The sequence below is a fragment of the Chroicocephalus ridibundus genome, chromosome 4 (genome assembly GCF_963924245.1).
Source record: "Chroicocephalus ridibundus chromosome 4, bChrRid1.1, whole genome shotgun sequence".
Lineage (NCBI taxonomy): Eukaryota > Metazoa > Chordata > Aves > Charadriiformes > Laridae > Chroicocephalus > Chroicocephalus ridibundus.
The window spans coordinates 89956489-89972358 of NC_086287.1; the positions used below are offsets into that span (position 1 = coordinate 89956489).

The 15870-nt window shown below is 40.3% G+C and overlaps 1 protein-coding gene across 1 annotated transcript in view; it reads right to left on the bottom strand.

Moving 5' to 3' along the window:
* Positions 1 to 105: 105 nt before the first annotated feature.
* Positions 106 to 15870, bottom strand: part of LOC134514577 (polycystin-1-like protein 2) — a 42162-nt gene continuing 26397 nt past the window's right edge. Inside the window, exons 28-43 of the mRNA XM_063332561.1 lie at positions 15479 to 15678; positions 15105 to 15331; positions 14389 to 14605; positions 13461 to 13689; positions 12463 to 12694; positions 11918 to 12014; positions 10394 to 10534; positions 9510 to 9695; positions 8319 to 8646; positions 7682 to 7815; positions 6655 to 6782; positions 5982 to 6142; positions 4102 to 4312; positions 2641 to 2742; positions 1347 to 1478; positions 106 to 508 (exon numbers count right to left, since the gene is read on the bottom strand). Of these exons, the coding sequence (XP_063188631.1) occupies positions 383 to 508; positions 1347 to 1478; positions 2641 to 2742; positions 4102 to 4312; positions 5982 to 6142; positions 6655 to 6782; positions 7682 to 7815; positions 8319 to 8646; positions 9510 to 9695; positions 10394 to 10534; positions 11918 to 12014; positions 12463 to 12694; positions 13461 to 13689; positions 14389 to 14605; positions 15105 to 15331; positions 15479 to 15678 (2851 nt within the window). The 3' untranslated portion in view covers positions 106 to 382. The remainder of the gene's footprint in view (positions 509 to 1346; positions 1479 to 2640; positions 2743 to 4101; positions 4313 to 5981; positions 6143 to 6654; positions 6783 to 7681; positions 7816 to 8318; positions 8647 to 9509; positions 9696 to 10393; positions 10535 to 11917; positions 12015 to 12462; positions 12695 to 13460; positions 13690 to 14388; positions 14606 to 15104; positions 15332 to 15478; positions 15679 to 15870) is intronic.

Genomic DNA, 15870 nt, shown 5'->3' on the forward strand with positions numbered 1-15870 from the left:
AAACGGCCTTAAGTTGCACCAGGAAAGGTTTAAACTGGATATTAGGAAAAATTTCTACAGAAAAGGGTTACTAAACATTAGAACAGGCTGCCCAGGGAAGCGGTAGAATCACCATCCCTGGAGATAAAAGACAGGCAGATGCAGTGCTGAGGGACGCGGTTTAGTGGTGGTTTTGTCAGAGTTAGGTTGATGGTTGGACTCAATGACCTAAAGGTCCCTTCCAACCTAGGCAATTCTATAATTCTATAACACGCCAGCAACAGTTTATTGCCACAGCATTTCAGTCAGAAGCCACAATAACCTCAGTCTAGCCACTGCAGCTCATAGTTAAAAAGTAAAGCTTTCACCCACACATAAAGTGACTTTTCATTGTGGTTATCATCTAATTGTGGACAGGTTTTTCCAGTTGATTATTAGCGACTGGCTTCTCTTCCTTCTTGCATTTAATCCCAAAGAAACCGAAAAGTTTCATTAACATTAGATCAACAATCTCCTCTTCTTCTGAAGCCTAAAATAATGAGAAATAAGTTACTCAGATGCACAGACCAGAAGCAGATACCGTCTCTGCTGAAGTCAGAGAAAGTCACAAGATAAAATCTCTACTTGAACTGAAATAAGCCAACTTCCACTCAACAGAGCAACAACACTCAACAACTAAGCATAAGTAACTGCCAAAGCAAAATATCACACAAATATATCGGGACAAAAGTCCCAGTTGGGCATGAGTGAACAAGTATGTTATAGAAGTTTTGGCTCTGTCAAAGCCCATGGAAACCTTGCTACAGGAGCCTGGAGTTCACTTGCCAGCTACCATACAGCTAGTGGTACATACAGTGAGCCGCCTTCTAGACGAAGCACATGAGAAAAACTAAATATATCTTGATTTCTATTGAGACGTGTTCTATTTTTCATCTCCCTTGACTTTATTTAAAACAGAGGAATTTTGGACAGTACTGGAGTACTAAGCTGGAATTTACACCATGCTATCAACAGCTTGAATGGGTCAAGCACTCAGGGACATTTTTGAAAGGAGTGTAAAGTCCTCATGGACTTCAGTAGCAGTTTTGGCACTGATTTCAATGGCGCTAGAGCACAAGTCTAAGACTCCTTCTGTATTTAGTATTTGAACAGAAGGTTACAAATCAGATCTGAACAGAGACTCGTCTGAACAGGAGTGGACAGCATAAATCTGGAAAATCTGAAGTGTGCTTTATGAGTAATTCTTGACTTCTTAGAAGTTGGACTGAGTTTGTATGGGTTTCATCCGATGGTAGAATACCTAAATCATGAGTAAGCTATACTAACTATAAATGTTAAGAACGGCAGGAGAGCTTAGATGAACACACCTGGTAGTGCTTCTGCTCCTCACCAAAAGCAACCAGAATCACCGAAATGAACAGATTCAGTACCACAAATGTCATGAAAATTATGCAGGATCCAATTAAGAAGGAGCCTAAAATTGGATTGTAGTCCAAGACCTGTAATATTAATAAGGTAAGACATCATATTTTGACTGAAAAAAAAACCAAAATCCCCAAACCCCCCAAAAACATACAAGCAGTTAAGACACAATAAGGAGTTTGTCCCTGAAAATCCTTGTGGTTAGTAAATTATGCTATCTGTATTATACATATATATATATATATAAAATTTTTCTCCTTTATCCACTTTCCTATGTTGATATGATGTAGTACAAAGACGATAGAATATTTTTTATATATGATATATGAATATGGGGAATCTTTGGGGTTTTTTAAGTGTTTGCATTTGATTGTAAGGGTATGGAAGTTTCGTGTGAAACTTGACAAGCCTGGAGAACTGTTTATCCACAGAACAGCTGAAGCTCCATCATCCCTCAACTTTCAAAGTATAGATGAAATCTTGGTATGCTTTTATTTAGTAGTGTATTTACAAAGAAGCCCAGTCAGACTGTCATGGACACATATCAACAGAGGGTTGCGTAAAAATCCCAAAACCTAATTTTCATGTAAGCTATAATGTAGGAATATATTTTCATGATTAACAACATGAGTGGGATGTAGAGGTGAAAAACTTTGTGCCCAATTACTGATCTTCAAAGCTATCCTTACCCTGTTGGATCCATGGTCTGAAAATATCCACCAAGAAGGACTTCACAGTCAGAGATGTCTGAGAACTAGCTTAATCCAGAAAGAGCCGTTCAAAGGATATTGTAATATTTGAAAGAACTTAATGAAAAAATCAAGAATAATAAAACCAAATGTAGCATAAAGTTCCCTTTTGGGAGGCCTTGCCTTTTTTGGGAAGCTGATGGGTGTGTGTTCAGAACAAATGCGGGACATTGCTCACATTTCCGTCTGTAGCTTTCTAAGGAAATTGCTCAAAACTTTCTCTAATCAGTAAGTAACATATCTAGTTAAAATGCGGGCACCTTTCTCAATGAAAGGTTAATTGTGAATCTACTGATGGTGAAAATGGTACGTGAGATGGTGCCTTTTTCTTGATGGGAAAAGGTGGCTGCTTTAGAAAGCTGTGGAACTTATAAAATTAGATTAATGTCTAGCACTAATTGAAAGTCTTTCTATTTTCTGTGTCAGAGCGTATTTGATAGCTGAGATGCTAATTATACAGTGATAAAATTCTCAAAATTAGGGGTGGTACCTCCTCATAGTTGAAGATTCCCAGCTGAAGACTGACCATGGTCTCTGCTGAATCAAAGAGAGTTTTGTAAGAGTAGAGCTTCCAGCCAAATATCAAGTTTGTCTGCAGAGGAAAGAAGGCATATCTTGTGTCATGATCAGAGTCCTTGCTGCAAAATCAGCAAATGACTGCTGTATTCAGAGAAAGCCCTCCTAGCGCATCATCAGAGCCATGAAACTTTTTTTGTGTTCTGGGTTTGTTTTTTTTGTTTACAAACAGGAAACCCCAGACAAGGTCAGAAGACGACTAACCTAGAGCTAAGAACTGGATTCACACTTTCTGAGTGTGTTTATCTGTAAGACTTTTTACCATGGATATGAGAATGTCTTATATCTGCTCAGCTTGGCACTAGATACGTGAAAAATCGGCAAATACATGACAAAATCATGAAAGTAATTTAACCCACCTCCAAGGAGCAGATTTATCCCTGAATAATGACCAAATGAATCATAGTCACAAACAATGGCCTTTTAGTGCACAGATCCTTCCAAATAGGCAACCTACTTGTTTGCCCTCAGTAATCAAGGTGCTATTTTCTTCATTTATATCCTGTGGGCCTACTGTGTCTGATTTAAATGGGGGCTGCTGCAGTCTCACTTTTTTCTCCACCCCTCTGCCTCTTTATTTCACAGCTCCATTGCTTGCACGATGTGACAACAGGCTGGGTCATGGAACTGATCTGATCACTTATTTTATCTGTTAAGTTTGTGTCCACAAACTCAGTTGCTAGAGTGCCAGTGCTGGAGGGAGAGATGAGAAACGTGAAATCAGGCAGTGTGAGACTGCAGCAGGTCCCGTTTGTCACAGGACTGCCCTTTACAGGACGGTTTGGATTTGGCTCAGATGGTTTCACTTCTTCAGTGATTTTGCAATTGAGATGTGCTGAATTTCCCACTTTCTCCCAGAAGGTTTACACAAAACCTTTCAGCTAAAACAATAAATATACATAAATAGTTGCAGTCCAATAATTCTTCAATCTCATTAGAATGAAAATACCATTTTATTTGCATAAGTATTCCTATAATAGGCAGAAAAGTAATTATTTCCCACTTAAAAACTAGCCAAACAGAAAATGGCACTTGCTGCACTCTCCCCAATTTAAGCTTTATCCAGGAAATTATTTTTCCTGTACTTTGTTCTTTGTCACACCTATTACACACGTAGAATCTATTTTTTCATCTCAGTGTTTGATTTTTGCAGTATGTTTCAGTTTGCAAAGAATAAACAAGTGGATATTTTAACTTCTGTTTTCACTTATACTGAAGAACTGGGCTCCAAGCTGCTAACCTAAGATTTAGATAGGCAGCTCTATTCAGTTTTATATTTCAAAGCTGCATTGCTTTCAGCATTCAGAAATAATTCATCGAACCTGACAGTACCTGGATGCAGACTGCAGACAACAGAAACCACAGTGTTACTCACAGCGATGGAATAGGCGAGGAACATGACTGCGATAACAGTGATGAATCCAGAGATATCACCCCATGCCCTCCTTAGAGTTGAAGTGATCATGTTTAGTTTAGGGTTGAGCCTCAGGAGATGCCACAGTTTCACTGTGGAGAGAAGCACTAGGAATGCAATCAGGTAGCCAAGAACTGCATCAGCCCTTGCTGTTTCATTAAAGCTTACACAGCTGTTAGGAGAAAAAAAAAAGAAAAGATGTAATAGACCGTGTACACAGAAGCCTGTGAAGTGCATAAATGAGTATGCTGGAAAAGCCAGTCACTCTGTCCTTGTTTTCAGTGGAGAGCTAACTTGAGTTCTTGCTTGAATGTTCCCATCTGTACTTCCTGCTGTGTGCCCACAAAAAGCTCAGTTGTACATGGCAGAGGTTTTTTTAACAGCATTAGCTAAAGCTGAGAGAAGGTCCAGGCTGTAGCCCAAATGTTGCTCATTTTTAGCAAGTCACAGTTTAAAGGCAGCTAGTGCAAACTTACTATCAAATCCTGGCCCTTGGAAAGGAAGACAGGTTCCTCTGCGCACGTGTAGTTGAGAAGGTGAGGGTGACTGGTGCTGTGCAGCTAGCAGGGTGCAGTGGCTGTGACAGGGTTAGCTAATTTCCAACAAGTTGGGTGAGAGGGTACCGAAAGGAACGAAGTAAAAGATTGGAGGTCAGAACTGTGATCTCTGACTGAGGCAAGTCAAATCTTAATGTTAGCTAAAAAAAAGCTTGGTAATACTTATATTTACCCTTCACAAAGGTTGCATGTTATTTGTACTTAAAATTTTGTTTACAACAGAGTTGACCACAAAAAGCTTTTATAAATTGTGTATGCTAATATAGCACATGACATACGCCTATATGAAATATGCATGCTGTATTATCAAGAATGTAGCTGTCAGGTTAAAGGAAGTGTTTGTTCTTTCTCTCATTCAGCACTTGCGAGGCTGCATCTGGAATACTGAGCCCAGTTTCGGGCTCCTCAGTGCAAAGAGGACATGGAGTCCAGTGGAGGGCTGCTGAGATAGTTGGGAGTCGGGGTACAGGATACAAGAGAAGGATGTGGGAGCTGGATTTGTTCAGCCTGGAGAAAAGAAAGCTAAGGAGGCCTCTAATTGCTGTCTCCAACTACCTAGTTGGTGATTATAGAGAGGACGTAGTAAGATGCTTCCTGGAGGTGCACAATGAAAGGACAAGAGACAACAGCCACAAGTTGCAGCAAGAGGAATTCCATCTGGATGTCAAAAAAACCTCTCCTCCCCATCCCCGCCCAATGAGAGTGGTTCAGCACTGGATCCAGGGAGGCTGTGGAACCTCTGTCCTCCGAGATACTCAAAATTCAACCAAACAAGGCCCAGAGCAACCTGATCTAACACCACACCAGGAGGTCAAACAGAGACATCCAGAGGTCCTTTTCTTCCTAAATTATCCTGTGATTGTATCACCTTTCCTGTGTGACTGTTTTTTAACAGATGTTCTCATTTTCCATTCTGTATTAAATAAGCCATTATTGTCCTCTAACCCATGGCTTTTAACAAGAAAGAATGAGGCAGATTATGGATGGATGTCCTGTAGCAGAAAGGCTTGTTGATTCAGAATAAGGTGATGCAGATAGGGAAGTAGCAGCTAGGCTGGGGAACTCGGTGCTCAAGTCTGCTGGATTTTATTATAGCAGTATCAGAAGAAAATCCTATTGCCAACACACATCTAAGCTCTGAAGTATGTACATGCTTCATGAATATAGTCATATAGGGTAGCATTATCTAGCACAGACATGCTAATGTCTGGGAAGAGGAAAAATAGATTTGTTTCTGCGTAAGTAGCACCAAGAAAGGGTGCGCTAACTAGCATTAGTACTTACTCCTCTTTGTGTTCCTGGTAGTAGCTGATGTCTCGGGTCCCAAGGATTGTCCGCTTCACAAACACTGACAGGGCGCTCCAGCTAATCAATATAATGGCCATCTCCAGGAGATTCCACTTGCTGTGGAAGTATCTCCATCTCAGAGTCTTCATCAGTTTTCCCTGTGAAAAGAGGAATTTTACTGTTTCAGTCTCGTGACTCTGTATCATACAATATACCTCTAAAGATTAGGGCTATCCTCTCTGCAATAAAGAAGACTACTGCACATCACTAAAACTGCATCTTACACTGATTTCTCATTATCTTTCTCAAAAGAAGCATTCCAGCCAAATAAAGTGTTGCCTTCCTATTATTTAATACAAATACAGTATCTGATTCAATCTACCATTGGTGCAAGTCAGCAGCGGCACTACTGAAATCAAGTAGTGTCATAGAATCATAGAATCATGAGATCATTTAGGTTGGACCTTTAAGATCATCAAGTCCTGCCGTTAACCTAACGCTGCCAAACCCGCCACTGAACCTTGTCCCTAAGCACCACGGCTATTCGTCTTTTAAATACCTCCAGGGATGGCGACTCAGCCACTTCGCTGGGCAGCCTAAAGTTTTTGTAAGTGAAATCAAAACCAGACACAAGGAGGTGCTGTCAGCTGAACTTTCCATTGGGTCTTACCTGTACTATCATGTAGTACATAATAAAGAGGAAATAAATTACTTCTGCTGCAACCACAAAAATGTGGAGACTGCTGGTGTATGTGTAAAGCCGGACACTTTGCAGCTCTGCGCTTGTGAAGAAGGCCCCTAAAAAACAATGTTCACCTCAGTGCTCTAATAATTACATTTTTTTGTTTTCATTCAAACAATTTAGTTCACCAGTAAGACTTCCATACTCGCATTCACATCAATATGAGACTGAATACAACCATCAGACTAAGATTTAGACTTGGTTATGGGAATAGCCTTATAACTGTTTTTTGAAATTTTCCTCAAATTTCAGGCACTTTTAGAGTGCTAGTACTCTTTTGTATGATAGTATGATATTAGTCCCAGCAGGGCTGAGTTTGGATTGGACTACAAATGCAGAAATGTAGTAGAAGGACCTGGAGATGTAAATCTGAATCTCATTCTAAAAAGAAAATGAGCTTAGTTTTGTTATCTGATTTGGGCATTTTCCAATACTGGGACAAGACCTGAGGGAGGCTACTGCTCAAATTAAATGTTTTTCTGTGGCCTTCAAAACAGAATCTAGTTTCACTATTTTCTTTGCTGTATCCGGATTATGTGTTGTAGGATTACATGGCTATATATTAGAAGTCTTCTGGAACAAAAAAGACAGCCTGTTATTCGTACTTCTGTCTTAATACTGTATGGATTAGCTGAAATGATTAGGATACATGATTTTTCTTGTTCCTGTTGTGTAAATTCCGGAGATTAAGTTTCAGTACCATGTTTTCTTCATCAGCAGATGACCACAGCATAAGCAAACATAAGATATTCCATTATGGTCTGTATTACAGTGATGCTACATTTCCCCTAAATGGTTTATAAATTTTGCATTGATTCTGTTATTATTAGATTTATTAAAACACTTCAGTTTACTGAATAAAGAACTAGGTAAACACTGACAGCATTTAAATCTGCACTCTGTAGGTGCATTGCTTGCTGTCTTCAGAAATGTGTAACTTAAAAAAGGTTCTTACCTAAAGCATTGGTTTCAAACATCAGGCTTATAATGCAGAACAGGTTCACATTGGCATTGTAGACTGTAAATTCAACAAACACTGCTCTTGTGAAGGTGTCTAGCCAGACGTTGTTGAAAAGGTACTGGAGAATTCTGCCAAAAAATGTATAGCCAGTGATCTAACCCATACAGGAAAGAGACAGTATAATATGGAGGATAGGAGTGTTTGGATATTATCATAGAGAAAGAGTAAACCAGAGGTAAGATGTTCAAGAGGACATCTGGTCTGTTAAGTCTGGGTATAGGGGATATTTGTACTATTAGTCTGGGTCGTAAGCTTCTTTTTGGCTTCTGTGAAGAAGCAGGTACCGGATACTGTCCAGTACTAAACCTGAGGTGCCTCAGGTATCTGATCATTTACCTCGTATAGGTTAGGAGAAAAGGGTTCTAATTTTGGACCCTGGTTGTTACCTCTCATGGAGCAATATGACAGGAACATAAACTACAATGATGTCCCCACAGTAATATCTACAATATTCATCACAATGCACAGCAGGAAACCTCAGGATGCAATCTGAAATTAATCTTAAATAGAGTAAAGAGCATCTTGATGCTACAGCAGATACACTAATAATTTACAAGAATACAAGTGGTACCTGGAGGCATTCTTAGGATCAGTTCCCAGGTGAATTGTGTATCCCCCTCCCCTGTAGATGGCCAGTTTGCCCCAGGTGGGGTGCCCTCTCAGTTTGGACTGACTCTGATACTGCCATGCTGAGCTCAGGTCAGAGGAGTTGTCAAAGACTGAAGCATTCCAGCGTTCCCCATAATCTGATGTATCTTCTGCTTGTAGGGAGTATGGAGCATGGCATTCCTGAATCACATGCTGGAGTTTGGAAGAAACAGGGCAAGTGTCTCCTTTCACTCTTACTTGGCGAATTCGAGCACTACCCACCAGCTTGGAATTGCCATCTGTAATGAATCCTAAACAGGAGATGGAAAAGAGCAGCACTGGTAATATGACAGAACTACTAATAATATTTCCTTGTTTCATTTATGATTCACTGATGCATTAACATTTTGCTATAGATTCTTTTCTAAAAAACACTGTAAGCAAAACAGTAATGAAAATTAAGCCCTTGTGTTGATTTGAACTGGGTTCTTAGATAACATCCGTAGATAACAGAGTTCAGTGTCACTATCTGTATTTTATACAGAAGGAAACTGAGGCCTGGAGGAGAAAAGTGACTTGCTTCGAGTCACTCAGCAGAGTAGCCGTATACAGTGTTCATTTGGCCACAGCTGGTCAGTTCCTGTCATGTCCAATGAACAACTTTGCTAATGTATTTCCACATTTACTCTTAAATGTGAGCTGGAAAATGGGTCATATTTATTACTGGATATGGCTAGATAGAAATGCGGTGATATTGCATAATTAGCCTTCACATTGACCTAAGTCATGATGCAAACAGAGCTCTCTTGAGGAAAAGCTTTGTAGTGCCACCTGTCTGCCATTCTTTTTTGAATTATGGAAAGAAACTCATGTAAAACTGAGGCATATATCTGAATATCTGGAATAAGTAATGTAAAATGTGAAAAATGTAACATTATAGTGCAGAACTTTTGGGTTATATTAAATATAAGGAAGATATCAGGACATATCAAACTTGGGGTCAAGCTGTAGGGTTTTTCTTATCCACTAGTATTCATATTATAAGAATCCATACTAGCCTTATACACTCACAGTCTCTTTCTCCAGTCAAATATGCATGTGCAAGTTAGCAATATGTAGAAAAGATAATGTTTCAGAATCTGGCAAGCTGAAGTGAAACAATGGGACTCTGCACCTTTATATGATCCATACAGATTTTTGACTAAGGTAGTGTTTGCCCATGTGAAAAAATCCTGATAACTGTAGACATCATGGAATCCATCTGTAAAGCTGTTCTCAATGTGTTTGTTTAAGTAGTAGGAATTGGGATCTCTCTGCCCATAGGCAACCAGTAACAGCATCCATAAAAATCCCAGATAGGCTGGAAAAAAACCAAGAAAGACAGCATATGTGAGCTCAGAATTAGCACTCCTGTTCAAAATAGATTGCATGAATGATTACTGCTGTCATCACTTACTAGGTTAAGGAGATGTTTGGTAGACTCTGACTGACCAGTGCTAATGAATTTGCACAAGCTACTTCAACATGCTGCAGTTTAAGTATATCATATTTGGAATACGAGTAGCAGTCGAGGAAAATAAGTGGGAAACCTGAACACTAATAGTAATGACAGCTCGAAATAAAATGAGTAGTCTAACTTTGTTCCAAGTGAAGTTGAGGTAATTTTTTCCATTGTTTTTAGAGGAAATAAAACTGGGGTATAAATCATTATCTATAGATACTATCTGCTGTTAGAAAGATGGCCTCCATGTGCTCTTTTGATTTCCACTTCATTTACCTGTAGACCTCCTCCTTCTACCCTTTCTAACTTTTCTTAAACCTCTCATGTGTCTGTAATGTGTTTCTTTACCATAAAATCAAGCCTTCACCAGACTTCTGTCTCCAGCTAACATTACTACCTCCTTTCAACTGCAACTGAATAGCCTGTCTCTACACCATAATGGCTGGCAGAAAGCTAAAGCCAAAACTCTTTCACCTAAGAGAATGATATTTTCACTGATGTAAAAATAATGATAAATACTGCTGAATAAAACATGATAATCTACATATGGATAATACCCAAGATTTCTCTGATGAGGGCAAATGCTTTCTGCTCCTTCATGCAGCTGATTTTCATCTTCTCCACGTCAGCTGCAGGAGGTGGCCGGTAAATGTTGCTTCTACTGTCCCTTCGGGCTCCAAAGAGAGGATTTGAATCACCTGTGAGTGACAGCAGTAAACCCTGGAATTAGTTAACAGATTGTCTATGTCTTACTTTTTGTTTCTTTGGATATTATAAGGAAGCAGTTCTATTTAATGCTTTCCCTTAGGATGTGATTTAAACAATTAGCATAGTAAGGCAAACAGTGGGGAGGAAAGGAGCTTACAAGCACACTGTGTTAAGTTTATGCCCAGGTGTCTCTCTCTAGGCTGAGCGTCTCAGAAGGTGATGTATTCAGGGCCTGAGGCTGATCAGGGAGGAAATTGTAGATCAGGATTCCCTGCTGTGCCCTAGGACTCCTGTCTGCTGGTGTCAGCATTTTTTAGACATGACTGTGATTGCAGAAGGCGCTGTTTGGTTTATGGGAGTAATACAGGTAATTGTGGTCGTGGAAAAGTATGTAAATGGAGAACTTTCATAAAAGACTTAAAGGAGGTGGGAAATTTCCTTGAGAGAGAGTTTTAGATATGCTTGTCAGATAAAGATCTACCAATCTAGATGAAGAGTGCATTTTGCACTGCGCATTTATTTTCACTGGGTTGTGGAATAGTTACAGGTTTTGTTGCAAGCCATGCCGTGAATACTGAGATGTCTGCATAGAGCTAAAACAAATTTCCTTGTATATCTGATTTTTCTTATTTAAGCATGGTTACTGCATACTAATAGTGCTGATTCATTAATTTTGATTATAATGGCTTCATTCAGTTTGCCACATTTTATTATTTTCTTTTCTAGATATTCCTTGAATGTTGACAGACTGAAAAGTCATTGACTATCCACTTGTACAAGTCTTGATCGCTAGATCAAGAATAGAATGTATCAATATAGGAGAATACTTCTATTTTCTGGACGTAGGCAAGCCAGGGATGGAGGGAAGGAAAGAGCCAAATATCAGTATTCTGGCAGCAGGTAGGTCCTCCAGTAACAGGGGCAATCTTACAACAGGGCTAGGGGAGATCGTGCACGTATATATATTTGCAGTGGTAAAAAGATAAACAAGGAGGTATTATTCTTTTGATCCAAAACTACTTCTCTCGTATCTTTTTGACCTTGTGGTCTCTTTCATTAAGTGTTCCACAAGATTTATCCAACCTAAACATATGGTGGTCTTTATAGTTTCTCCAGCTGGCACAAAATCAGTTATTTAGGTTTGTTTCCACTTCTGCCTCAATCTTGGGAGCACTAATGGGTAGGCGCATAGTTACAGCACCTGTGACTTTAGTGATTTCTGCTAACCTTGTCAGCTAATATTCAGGTATATAAAGATAACCAGTGAAGTTCTCAGTTGAGCTGAGTCACATATTTGTGCATAAAGCACTCCAAAAGCTTGGAGAACACTTCACTTACTTCCTTTAGTAATTTCTCACTTTACAGGCAATTACCTGGTGCAGATAAAGGCCCATCAATAGCTGTATTTTCTTCATCCTCATGTTCCACCTTCTTCAGAACCAGAGCAAAAAAAGCAGCAAATCCCAGGACCTGGAAAGAATTAGCTATAGACTCACCATATGCCTATTTCACAAAAAGAATCTCAGGCTTTGACCTGGATCCCTTTGGATCCAGGCACTGCAGGAAAACAAGTGTGCTTTGGCTTTGTTGAATTCATGCAGCTGAAGCTCATAAACAAGAGAAGAATGCACAGTTCTGGGGTCCATCCAGCTAAACTGATTTTGCCTTATGACACATCTTCCCTGGTCAGAAACCTCACCACCCATTAAACTCTGACAAAACACGGGAGATGAAACTAATGGAGTTAATGTCAGCCAAAGACAACAGAACTCTGTAAACCACCTGCTAGTTCTTGTTTTAAGACTTCTCATTTTACATGTTAAATCCTGTGGTTCTTTAGAAGACATTACATTGTCTTCGTGAAATGATAGTAGAATGAGTTCCTATTGGCCAGTGGTTGTATTTCTGAGGATCTCACCTTTAAGGGCTGTGTGATGAAAAGACTTTCCAAGAAGGAGATGGCCATGGAGATCAGCCACTTGATGGAGTTCTCCTTGCCGTAATGCAGCCCATAGAGCATGGTAAAGAACCCAGATACACCGCTGGTGGCTGCAACAAGGAACCAGGCAATGAACACAAACCACCAGGGCAGCCCTTTGGAAGAAGAAGTTTTCTTGCCATCACCAGAGAAGCTTGGAGTAAGGGACCACCTTGAGAGTCAACCGGAACAGAAAAAAAATCAGTCTGCAGTGGAACAGAAGCCAAAATCACAGTCTTTGGGTCCAGTGGGGATAGGCAACATCTTATGAGTTAAAATCTCATTGAAAATATTCTAAATTTCTTTAACTAATGCAGTTATATAGAATATATGGATAGCAAAAAGTACAGTGAGCAAAAGTATGTGCAGAGATCAGCTAAAATCAAAACAAATATGATGGGTTTATTTGTTCCTCAGTTCACGCATAATTGAACCTCCAGTAGAAATATTGACAAATAAAACCATAAATGCATTTTAGCTGCTGGATACATCTCTTGTGATCCCTATAAAGGCCAGAGAGATAATTAGTGGTATTGTTTTCAATACCTCCAACTTAATTATCAGATTTCACTGAAATATTTTCATCTGTTTATTAATTTTCCTTCATCCATACATTTTAAGAGACACCTGAGACTTTGGAGCTCAGTGATTATCCCAGCCCGTTACTATCATGTGACATTGTATTGTAACATTCAATTTTGGAGACAAAAATGACAGAACGATGATCTAGCATTATTGCTTTGGTGTGCAGTTCGCAGTGCATTGAAATTTCTTTGTTGCTCCTACAATAGTATAATAGTAAGACATGTTTCTACAACTGTAATAATGGTTATCTAGCACATATTAAGCAGTAATTGTTTGGGCTCCGTCATCCTGACCGGTTTTGAATTCACGACCTGAATTTACTTATACTGAGAACGAGATGAGAACTAGGTTACCTCTCACTGCTGGATGCTGATGAGCAGATCCGGTTCTCCAGGAGGTTCTTCATGTGCTGAACCTGACGAACAGCTTGTGTGTAACTCTGGGGCATCTGAAATTTATGGGGCCCCAGTAATTCCAACTCCATCTCGACATGCTGGAGTTGCAGGTACAAGCAGCGATTGTAATCACTGTATTTCAGTCGCTCATACATTCCCTTCTCTGGAGTTGGGCTTCTTGTTTTTTCTGCAGGTAAAGAATTATTTATTTTTTTTTAAAAAAAGAAAATCATCCTAGTTATCCCTAGATTAAAATACTGTTCAATACAAAGGTTAGCAGAACTGGAGCTCAAGCTTATGAATGTGACAAAGTGAAGAGTAACATTGGAAGGGACATATAAAAGCAACTTTAGTACTAGAGCTTTAATGCTTTTCTGCTGGAATGGGCTGATCTGTTGCCAGGAGGAAACTTAGTAAGACAGAGGTCCTAAAACCTTAATAGAGAAGTCAGATAAGATCAAGTGCTAATTTGTTCATAGTTTACCTGTGCAATTAGTAGCTTGGTACGCTTATTGGAAAAGCCAAATGCAAGTCTTAGTGAAATCAGTGGGATTGTTTACTCATATATTATTGTTTAATTGAAAATAAACGAATGCCTAAGTTAAGAGTCAGACTGAAAGTAACAACAGCACAAGGCTAAGAAGAAAAAAAGGACAGGACAAAAAGACTGTGAAATAACTGATAGTTGTGAGTCTTTATGCCGTTAGTACTGATCCTGCCCCCAAGCCAGGCTGGTAGCTGGTAGATCCCTTCCAACCTCAACTATTCTGTGATTCTGTAATTGCCTTTGAGTCAGAATGTAAGCAGAGCTTGGGTCATCACATCCAGTGTTACCGTAATTTTCACTACGAAGGTTTCAGTAGGCATGTCACATTGTGTTGTTTACCTTGTATATCCATAGCACCTAATGTGACAATTATAGGGTCATCCTTCTTTTTGCTTTCATCATAAAACTCTTGCCCAGCTCTGTTCTGCTGGCAGATGATGTCCTCAACCAATGCCAATAGGGTGTTAATGTTAGTTGATTTTCCAAGATCTGATACTGAAGTGAGAGACGGACTCTTCAGGGCTTTAAAGAGTGAGTTGGCAATTCTTCTTATATCCTAGAAAAGACAGCAGTGACACAGCAGTGACTCTGGCTGTAGTGACTTAAGCTGATGTGATCTGAAGGCACCACTGGCTGGGAGCTGCACCAATTGCTAAAATCTCGAGACTGGACAAGGATAGCGTACCCTGCAGTGCTGGATGGGACAGGCAGATTTCCTGCCTGAAGACCTTAGCTGAGAAAGACAGGGTCTATGATACCTTTTATCTTCACTGTCTTGCTTAATGTGTGCTTTACCTCCTGAACGCAGTGATTTTGGTTGCATGTAATAATTGTGCAAGGGCTGAGCTGTAAATAGGCAGATCTTAATGAAGTCGAGGATCACATGTAGATGGGTAAATGAGTGCTGTGCACCAGTGCATAATTGGCTTTTTGCTTAACACAAGCTGAAGGGCATCTGACAGGGAAGATTTCTGCGGTTAAACCGGGGATGTCGGGTAGTGCATGGCAGCAGAGGGCAGTGCAGGACTCGCTGGGGAGCACCCACAGGGACTTGCCTTTATCACAGCCTCTGGAGTGAGTGAGACAACCTGGGTGACCTGTGGGGTGGGAGGTAGGCTTGGGGACACTCGGCCATTCTTTCCTGGCTTCTTCTCTCTTCCCTCCGTGGCTGGCCGGGATCGTGTGTTCCTGAAGATCTGCACAATGAGCAGGTTGATGGGGAACATGAGGAGGGAGCTCTCAATGCCAATCATCACTTCCTGCCATGTGAACTCGATCTTACCTGCCAAGATCAAACAGAGGGGAGGAGTAAAAATAACCCCAGGAACCATCAGATCTCTCTCTTGAGAAAAAGGCCATTTGTTCAACTGTCCTGCTTCTAGATTCTGTCTGTCTATTTCCCTGCCCAAGCAACAGTAAGGATTGTTACCCAAATCCATTTTCTGCTCGGCTGGGTCCTTTGGCACTCCCCAGAACATGATGCTTGTCAGCATGGTGCAGAGAAGCAGTGAGAAGCAGCATGACACACGCTGGGCTCGTGTGAAGGAGCTTCGTGGGGAGCGGCTGAAAACCGAGTACCAGATGTGCCCGTCCTGGAAACCCTTGGAGGTCTTAATGAAAAACAAATTGCTGGGAAGGAGGAGAGGGAAATCAAGTAGATGCTTAGAAAGGGGAGGGAAAAATAACACTGTAGTTAAGAGTTCTGACCTGTTCATGCTTCTAGGCACTGTCAGAAGAAATAACAACTATGAGAAATTACCAAACATCATGGCTTGATTTGCATGGAAGGGTCATAGCTACTTTTGGCCTTTTCTTCTGGCA